Here is a 10,027-nt window from a genome sequence, read left to right as displayed (position 1 = left end):
CCCTCTTTAAAAATCATGAAGACTTCTCAAACTAGGATTTTTAACAGTATGGCTCTGCCCCAAGAGAAGGAATATTGATTGACCTGCAACTTCACCCCCCCCCATTTACACAATGACATACAAACTGAATTGTATTTTAGTTCTGATGTTTCTCCAGAGCAACCTGTTTTCTCATGAGGTCTTGGCACCACCTAGTGGCTCATTAGTCCTTTGCAACATATGCCTGGGTTAAAACAGTCTCACAATTTACTATCAACACGCTGATTAGCAATTCAACATACTAAATACCAGGCATGGGTTAGGGACTCCGCTAGATGTTACATTTTAATTTTTAAAAAGCAGGGAAGGGAAATGCCACTACGTGAACCCCTGCTCAGGGCCATCAGTGTCAGCTGTGCACCCCACTCAAGACAGCCTACGTCTGCTTCCACCCTGCATGCTTCCTCATCACTGCTAGGCTTCTGTGTCCTTGCCTAACTACACTGGACCCTCATATTAAAAGTCTAGAACAGGGGCGCCTGGGTGGCTCACTTGGTTAAGCGTCTGCCTTCAGCTCAGGTCATAATCCCAGGGTCCTGGGATCGAGTCCGGCATCGGGCTCCCTGCTCGGTGGGGAGCCTGCTTCTCCCTCTGCCTGCAGCTCCCCCTGCTTGTACTCTCTCTCTGACAAATAAATAAATAAAATCCCCCCCCCCCAAAAGTCTAGAATAGTGGTTCTCAATCCTGGCTGCAAGCCCCGTTGGGGAGCTCTTAAGAATCCCAGTATGTGGGTCACACCCTCACCAGTTAAATCAGCATCTCTGGGATGCGGGCCCCAGGCAGCAGGGCTTGGAAAACTCCCCAACTGATTCCAAAGTGGAGCCAAGGTTGAGAGCAGATGATCTGAAAGGATACTCTCCAAGAGAAAACAGAATCTGAAACCTCATTTTGTACTCGGTAGTGTAGGTTATATAAGGAAATGAGCCAGGCTGTTCTCTCCTTCAAGGCCACTCGGGGCCTTGCCCAAGCCCTGCCGCCATGCTCTCGCGAAGTTCCCGCCCAGCTGCTTCACAGTGCAGTCGACCTGTGAGCTGGGCCTGCTCAAGACACAAGGCTGGTAAGGTTCATTCACACCGTCCCACGGCGCAGGGGCTCCGAAGAGCCAGACCTCCCCCCCTGCAGCCTCAGCCCAAGTCACATGTCAGAACGGCGTTGGGGCTTTTAAGAAATGCTGCTGCTTGGGCCCCACCCGAGATGGCTTTCTGGGCTGTCAGGGGATTCCAACGTGCAGCCAGAGTGAGAGCACGGTTGTCAAAAACACAGCACCTGTGCCTCTGAGTTTTGGAGAGGCCCGCTGGGATCTCTGTGTAGCTGGCGGTGCTACTCGGAGTGGCCCACAGTTGGTCTTTGTTACATGCCCATTACCTGCTGTGCAGCGGGGAGGAGGAGTTCCATGAAAGACAGCTTGATTTCCTTTCTGCAGGTATCCGCAGGGCCGTGACTATACTCATTTGTGGGGAATGTGGAGTAGACAGTGTGGACTACAGCTCTCCCCAAATGTATCGGCCGTCACTTCCCAGGGAACACCTCCAGGGACCGGCGCTCCCATGAACAGGTTTTGGAAAAACGCGAGTCTAGCCTTTCAGCACATGGTTCTTCGGCCTTCTACCCCAAAGCAGAGTAAGGGTGCCCTGTCCTCTGTCGTGAGGACAGGGCAGCAGGCCCCAGGCAGGGTGCTGCACAGAATGAGGTTAGGTGACGCACAGCACACTCAGACTTCCGTCATCCAGCTCGCTAAGCCACAGACAAAGTGGCTTAGAGCCAAGAAAACAAACGAGGACTGGCCCAAGAAACATTCACAACTGAACATCAGGTGACATTTTAATTTATTCTGTTTACCGACACTGCTAAGTTACACTGGGTTTTTTTTTTTCAGTCTCATTTGGGTTGGACACAAATACACCCAGAGGCATGGTGAGAGGAAAAACATCAGACATTTCATTAGCTACTGTAATACTGCTGTCTCTCTCCGCAACCCGTCGCCCCCAGAGACATTTCTACCAAGTGCTCCTGCAAAAACCCAGTACATTTACATGAAATAACGCCTAACCGTACATTTAAATTAAAAAAACAAACCCCATTCAGGCTCTGCTAGAAACGTGTGTTAGAAGACAAGAGTCTGAGGGCGTGAGACACACAGGGTAACTGCAGGTGAATGAGCACCTAGTCTCTCTCAAGTGAAAAAAGCAATGACCGCACTCCTGTGGGGGACAGGACAAGACCTCTTCTACACCCTGCTCAAATGTCTGCTGCACATCGTGACTGCGTGAGTGTCTAAAACCTGCTGGTCATTCATCACCTGGCAGAGAGGTAAGTACTGCACTGTACAGCCACGTTCCCCAAAGTGTGTTCCTAAAAACACTGGTCCTGCAAAGTGGTCCTTGCAAAAGGAGTCTGGGAATCAAAAAGATTCAGAAAATACTGTAGGCTGTTAGCCACTTCCTGGAGAGGCACACTGCATATTATCACATGGAAGGTTCTAGAAATACCTTAAAAAGAAATGCTTAGCTTTCTTTAACCCACAGTTTCCCAAATCAACCTGACTTTGGAATCTTTTTTTTTTTTTTTTTTTTTTTTTTTTTTTTTTAGATAACACATTTCATAGAACATAATGTAAGAAATCATCCTCTATGGCTTTGAGAAATTTTTTGCAGAAACAACAGAAAAGTCAAGTAACTCCTAGGATCATGTGTTGGTCACCAGCAAAGAGGAGAACGGGTCCTGAAGATCAGAGCCCCATTCTGATTCCGCCCCAACCTCTGCCATACACCGAGGCTGCCTGAAAATAGGCAGCAATCAATTCTCCACGGTTTCCTTCCGCATGGTGTCAAGCGTTAGGCATGCTGAATCCAGGACGGAATCGAACACGGTCCAGATGGGGGGACCCTATGTCGTGCACAGAGGCTAAGTGTTTATAACCTTTCCCTTTCCTGTAACAATCAAGTCATTAAACAACCATTGTTGCTTCAAATACACTTGACAGCCCTTTGTTCCTAATAAAAAAGGAACAAGAAAACATACAGAGCATCTAAGGATTTTCAGCAAGAATGACACAGACCAAGAAATCAAAATATAAAAGCTTTTGGCTGTCTATGCCAAATACTTCTCAAACGTTACAGCAAGGACGGGGAAAGATGGAGGAAATCCATGAGATTTCCAGGAGATTACTGGAATGATGTCAGTATTCCCTCATTTGCATAACGCATCATCTTTATTCTTGTTTCCAAGGAATTTCATGTGATATTTCAAAGCAGAAGATGGCAAAAACAAAATTCTCCAATGGGGGGACTTGGCAACCAAACACAGTTAGTAACGTCTCTGCTGCCAGGACGCGCACCGGCACTCACGCCTCCACGGCAATTCTCGCAAACCGATACTGCGGGGAGGCGGGCGCCCTCAGCAGCACGAGGCCCCTCTCCGCAGCTGGCTGGCCGGACAGCATATCCAACAAGCCCGTCAAGCTAACAAACCCCAGGGCTTCTCCGCTGCCGACGGCCATGGAAAAGTCTCCCTGCGTGGCAAAGCCGAGGAGAACTCTGGAGCAGTGAGAAGTCACCGCCGGGAGGGGGCCTGACCACAAGCCCAGGGTCAGAGCTTGGTGCCCGGCTGCACGGTGCCCCCCGGCCAGACCCTCGGGCTCAGCACATGCCTGGTTCTGCCTCTTCTCTAGTTTCTTCTTCTCCTTCTGTTTACGGATCTCGCTCTTGAAGGGGTCGCTGTGCTTGGATTCCTGGGGCCCACAGTACAGCCGATCCCGACGGAGGTGGAGGAAGTCCTCTTCGGCTGGGACACAGATCATGGAGTGCGGCTCGGGGCTGCCCTTCCTCAGCAGGGCCAGGCTGACCCACACCAGGGCCCTGGGGAAGCAGTCCAAGAGGGGCAGGCAGGCCGCCCTGGTCGGTGCCAGCTGCCCGCTGCCGGGAGCCCGCCGGGCCGCCCGCCTGTCCCCGGAGCCGGGCCCACACCAGGTCGACAGCTGCTTCAGCCATTTCCTACTCCTACGTGAAGTGGGAGACACACGTTTGAGGAGATTTTGTTCGGGGAGAAAACATGCAATCAGAACATTGGGCACTGTGGGAGTTAACTTGGTTTTTTCTACGCTGTGTGGGAAAGGATCAAAGCTGTAATTTTTTTAAGAATTGAAAACAGACATCAATACATGTTTGTCATATTTTTCTTATGTGTCTACTATTCTTAGATGCTGAAGGACTAAAGGTTTAAGAAGCTGAAGGTAGAAAAAAATAAGACAGAGAATCTAAGGCTGCGAGAGACAGTTCTATGAAATGAAGAAAGGATAGGAAATTATGATGAGGTTACTATACAGAAAAGAAGTACCAGGCAAGAGGGATGAGCACTTTTTAAAAATTGAAGCACAGAACAGAGGGTTAACGGAAGCGCCATCGAACAGGCAGCGGCAGGAACACACTTTGTAAGGCGGCCTCTCGGACATGACGACGTTACAATGAGTGGGCACCGAATCACTCCTAAATTCAGGTCATTTAAAAGGAACCAGAAGAAACCAAATCCAGGGATGTAAAAGGAAGAACGCTTGCTCAGGGTTCGCAGAGGGAACGTTCCTCGTTCGTTACCCAGGGGCACCCTCGCAAGGGAACTGCTTTGTCAGCAAAGGTCACAGAAAACAACTGCCTCGGTTTATGTCTGTGGCTGATGGATACTTTAAATCATCTGGTCAGTTAGTATCGTGCCCCAAATCAAATGTGACTTGGCTGTGTCCCCGAGCCCTCTGTGAGACACAGGAGGACTGGCTTGTCCACCCAGAAAGTTCAGGCATTCCCTTGGGCTTTGCATAAAGGAACAATGAGAACATTTCCATCCTGCAGCCTAGACAAGAGATAAACAGACAATCTAAACCGCATCCGGGAGCCATGGGCACTTACCGCAGAACACAGAAGAGACTGCCAGGGGCATCCTGACCCACTACACACTCGGTCCCCAGCCGGGCTGGGCACTCTGTGTCCATTGTTTCTTGGGGCTCGTTGGAGCTGCTCCGAGATGTGCCCCCTTCATCAGACCGCGGATCTGTGTTTTCGGGCATGGGAGCACAAGGCAACTTGTCTCTTCTTGAGTCACTCTCCTTGCCACGTGGAGAGAAGGGCACAGAGGATTCCTCTTGGGCCTGGACTCTTGACTCCCACTCCCGAGTTAACTGCTCCCAGGGACAGCAGAAAGGTGCCAGGGTGCCAAGCTTCACATAGTTGGGCCGTTTTGCAGGAGGGTGCCTAGGGAAAATGAAGTAAATATGAAACTCAAGTGCACTCCCTGACGTTTCTCCAGTCAATTCTATATTCCACTTTTCCAGAAAACAGTCTACATTGATTGCTCTCTCCTCAAATCTCCAACAGCCTCCTCCCCCTTCTTATTCCTAACTGATTACCTCACCTCTTTTTTCACTGGGAAGACCGGCACAATCAGGAGAGTTCTACCTAATCTCTGGGCCAGAGTCTACCCTACCTAAATCTATACTCGTATCTCAGAGTCAGCCTTCCAGCCTACAGAAATGAGCGATCTCAGCCCGACCCTCTGGAATACCAACCCCTCTTCCCCACTCCAGGGCTTTGCTCTTACAATGTTAGCTTCCCCCTCCCGCTGGATCCCTCCCGCCGGCCTAGAAACACGTGCTTCCATCAGGATCATAAGCTCCGCGAGGACAGGAAGAGACTTTGCTTGCCTTCCCCTGCAGTAGTCCCAATGCCTAGAAGGCGTTTGACACATAGTAGGTTCTACATAAACCTGTTAAATGAATGAATCAGTCGGACAAATAGGTAAAGATGCATATGGAAAGCTGTTCACAGAAGCGCATAGCAAAAAATTAGAAATAACCTAAAGGGCCACTGATAAATTACGGCTCATCCCTACTGGAGTCCCGCACGCAACTGTTGAGTTCTATTTTGAGCAAGGGTTGGCCGATGATGACTCACACCCCAAACCCGGCCCACTGTCTCCTTTGACACGACCCGGGAGCTAAGAATGGCTCTTATGTTTTGAAATGGTTAAAAAAAAAAAAAGAGTATTTTATGGCACCTGAAATTATAGGAGATTCAAACTTGTGTGTCCACAAGCAGGATGAAGCTGGCCCACGGCCACGCCCATTCATTTATGTACCACCTGTGGCTGTCTTTGTGCCACAAGGCAGAGCTGAGCTGCGTGGCTGCCATGGAAACCAAAGGGCCCACAAAGCCAAACATAGTTATCATCTGGCCTTTTAACAAAAAAAGTTTGCCAACACTTGGTTTAGAGTCACATTTACTGACATGGGAAAGCTATCCATAACAGATTGCTAAATAAAAAGAGCAGGTTTTGAAGTAGTATATATACTATAATCCCTTTTCAAAAAAAATTCTACCTAAGAAAAATGTGCATGGGTAAAGAAATCCTGAAGGGTGAGAAATAAGTATTATTGTCAATTACTACTTAACAAACACACAGAAGACTCTGCTATGTATTCTGAGAGGCACCAAATACATGACCACTGCCCTCAAAGAGCCTGTAAGCCAGCAATCCGGGATAGTATCCCCGTCCTTCCACTCACTCACTCATTCACCGAATGAGTCCGAAAACCCAGTACTGCCTGCCTCTGGTTGTGGTGGTGAACGGGGAAGTGCAATCACGGAGCTCACGGTCAAGGAGCTACAACATCCCATCATCTCCTCATTCATCGGTCAACAGAGACACTTATTAAGGACACCAGGCACCAGGCACTGGCGAGATGCCACAGACGCCACATCACACAGGGGAGTCGCTGTGTTCCGGGAGCCCGGAGCAGAGCAGGAGAGCCAGGCTCTCAAAGGTGCCAGGCACCTCACTGTATAAGAGATGTAAAGCCCTTCACTGGCCATTCCCCCGGTGAGAGAAAAGGAAAGAAAAAGAAGTCTAGATGGATAGATACCAACACGTAAAATCAGTACTTCTCTTTCTGGATGGAAGGAATACACCAGTTTACAAAGCATTTTTACACATTCCCATAGTTTCATTAACATTTCATAAATACGTATTACCTCTATAACCAGTTATAAAAAACACAAATTCTGTTAAGGGGACAGAGGCTGGTGGTGTACATCTCGAACAAGCCTCTGAAAGGCAGGCCCACGGTTCAGGCATGTACCATCGTCCATGTGAGCATGACCATGGGAAGGGTCTGTAACCTGGATGGGCCCACGAGAGCCAGATATAAGACTATCTCCTAACCTCATTATGTCTCGGTTATGTAAAGTCAAAGAAAAGTCTATGAAAACTCCAGGTTATATAAGAGTTCGTGAAGCCATTCCAAGTATCCCTGGCCAACGCTGAGTAGGCCCTGCTCTTCCTCGTTAAGACATCAGGAAACTAGAGAAGCCAGTTTCATACCTTTTGTACTTTTCAAGGAGATTCTTGGCTTGCTCTTCAGCAAACACAACCCCCGCGGGGCAGTCTGGGAAATCACCGGGGATGTCAGGTGACCTTTTATACTGAGAATGCACCACAGACTCTTTTAACCCGCCAACTCTTGCGCCTCGATAGATCTAAAAGAAATGTCAAAAATATCCTATTAACGTAGCAACTAACAGTAAAATTAGTGCTTAATGTTTGTATGGAGAAAATGGGAAACAACATAAATGCCCATCAAAAAGAGGATGGGTAAGTGTGGGAGAATCCTACGACGGGTCATACGATAGCAAAAACGAGGAAACAGAGCTTCACCAATCAACATGGAAAAATCTCAATGTTGAATGAATACAGTAAGTTGCAAAAGCATATGTATGGTGAGGTATATAAAGTTTAAAAACATGTCAAATATAGTACTTTTGTTTGGGAAAACAGCACACTTAATAAAGCTATAAAAATAGGCAAGGTAGTAACAGACACCGAAAACAGGAATAGTGATTCTTTTAGAAGGATGGGAAATAGAACTGGAGAGAGAGAGTGCTTCCAATAAATCTGTAATGTTTTATTTCTTGTTTTGTTGTTTTGTTTTGTTTTTTAAAGATTTTATTTATTTATTTGACAGAGAGAGAGACAGCCAGCAAGAGAGGGAACACAGGCAGGGGGAGTGGAAGGAAGAAGCAGGCTCCCAGCGGAGAAGCCTGATGCGGGGCTCGATCCCAGGACTCCAGGATCACGCCCTGAGCCGAAGGCAGACCCTTAATGACTGAGCCACCCAGGCGCCCCTGTAATGTTTTATTTCTTAAGCTGGATGGTGCGTGAAGGGTACACAGGTATTCATTACATCAGTATCTATACTTTTTTGTACGTTGAAACAGTTCATAATTTAAAAATTAGAATTATTTAGAAATATTCCCATTATTATTATTATTATTATTAAGATTTTATTTATTTGACAGAGAGAGAGAGAGCACAAGCAGGGGAAGTGGCAGAGAGAGAGGGAGAAGCAGGCTCCCCGGTGAGCAGGGAGCCTGATGCAGGACTCGATCCCAGGACCCTGAGATCATGACCTGAGCCGAAGGCAGATGTTTAACCAACTGAGCCACTCTAGTGCCCCGAAATAGTCCCATTCTTACATGATTAACCGAATGTTTCTTGTACTAGGCAAAATCGCTAAAATTAATTACCTGTGTGAATCTAACAGTCTTACCTGTCTTTTATACTCTCTAGCTCAAAGTAATATTTAAACTATTGAGAAGAAAAAAACACATTGGATTTTAATAAAATTTTTAGCTGCAGTTATAGGAATACATGTTCAGCACTCAAAAAATAAAAAATGTATTCTACACATCTATAAAAATTAGAAAATTACGAAAACTGCTTTTAAAATATAACAAATTATTTTGAGTAAAACACACACACACACACAAAACAAAACAAAAAACTACCTCAATAGTAGTTGCCATTACTATTCAAAAATCAGGACACTTTCAAAATCTCAAAAATTCACACTATGTCAGCCCAACTCTTATTAATGACAACCTGGCTCTGGGGACGTTCTGAAGTATCTTGTATCAGAATTATAGCTCTAAGGGTAGGAAAAACAGCACTCGATTTCTAAGTTGGGCACGAAGTCTGGAACAATTTCAGCACTCAGAATTGACTAGGAATGTATTTTACACACTGTATAGTGGTAACGGAAAAAGAACTCACAAACGGAATCCAGAAAGCCATGCTCCAGCCCTTTGGGAGCAGGACGTCCCAGCCACTTCCCCAGCCACGTCGGTCATCACCGGTCACCTTTCCTGGCTGCTGAATCAAAAGGATGGGTATCTTGGATTCCTGGGGACCTAGAACAAGCTGTGACCCGGGCACCAGCAATTCACTTCTCTTCCGGTTTAAATCCTGAAGAGGAAGAAAATAATTGAAGACAAACAACCCTAATTTTCTGGAACATTCTACTGGCTNAGCTTTAGTAAGTTAAACGCTCTTTCAAAAAACAAGAAGAAAATGTTCTCAATAAATAAAGGGAAGCCATTTGAAATACATGATATTCCTCCTACAGTGATTTTCCTCTACACAAGTGCTTCGCTAGAAATGCCAAATTATCTTTAATTTGAGCTGTAATATACCAGATGATTCAGTTATATAACCATCTACATCCATTCTGCTCATCTCTTATATCGGGATTAGTTTTATATTTTGATGTGCAGTCCCTACATTTACCTTGGTTAAGATCTGTAGTCAGGAGGTTAAAAAAAAAAAAAAAGGGTACAAACAATAAGCAACTTCTCAAAGAGGGGCAACTGGGAAAACACTGGGGCTCTTGAGAAATCTTCTCACCAGGCCTTAAAGATTTAAAAGAAAAGCTACCAATTATTTGTTATGTGGACTGTAGGGAGTGGTGAACGACAGCCTCTCAGACTTGTCTTGCTGGCTGTTAAAAGAGATGAAGAGGCAGGAGAGAAGCCTAGCCCTCACGGGAGAGACTACACAGGAGACCACCGCCACATGGCCAAGTCCACCTGGTTACCTCACGGATGGTCCTCAAGCATGACCAAGTCCTGCTTCTCCTTTTTCACCTCTGGTTGAGTGTCCACTACCATCT

At 46.6% G+C, this 10,027-nt stretch overlaps 1 protein-coding gene across 1 annotated transcript in view; it reads right to left on the bottom strand.

Moving 5' to 3' along the window:
• Nucleotides 1–1,848: 1,848 nt before the first annotated feature.
• The window catches only part of POP1 (POP1 homolog, ribonuclease P/MRP subunit), a 31,627-nt gene continuing 23,448 nt past the window's right edge, over nucleotides 1,849–10,027 (bottom strand). The window contains exons 13-16 of the mRNA XM_008689198.2: nucleotides 9,133–9,324; nucleotides 7,405–7,559; nucleotides 4,938–5,279; nucleotides 1,849–4,037 (exon numbers count right to left, since the gene is read on the bottom strand). Coding sequence (XP_008687420.2) covers nucleotides 3,383–4,037; nucleotides 4,938–5,279; nucleotides 7,405–7,559; nucleotides 9,133–9,324 — 1,344 coding nt within the window. The 3' untranslated portion in view covers nucleotides 1,849–3,382. The remainder of the gene's footprint in view (nucleotides 4,038–4,937; nucleotides 5,280–7,404; nucleotides 7,560–9,132; nucleotides 9,325–10,027) is intronic.

This window comes from Ursus maritimus, unplaced genomic scaffold (genome assembly GCF_017311325.1).
Source record: "Ursus maritimus isolate PB19 unplaced genomic scaffold, ASM1731132v1 scaffold_9, whole genome shotgun sequence".
Taxonomy (NCBI): domain Eukaryota; kingdom Metazoa; phylum Chordata; class Mammalia; order Carnivora; family Ursidae; genus Ursus; species Ursus maritimus.
Note: the sequence above shows the minus strand (reverse complement) of the source record. Positions and strands in the feature narration are given on the sequence as shown.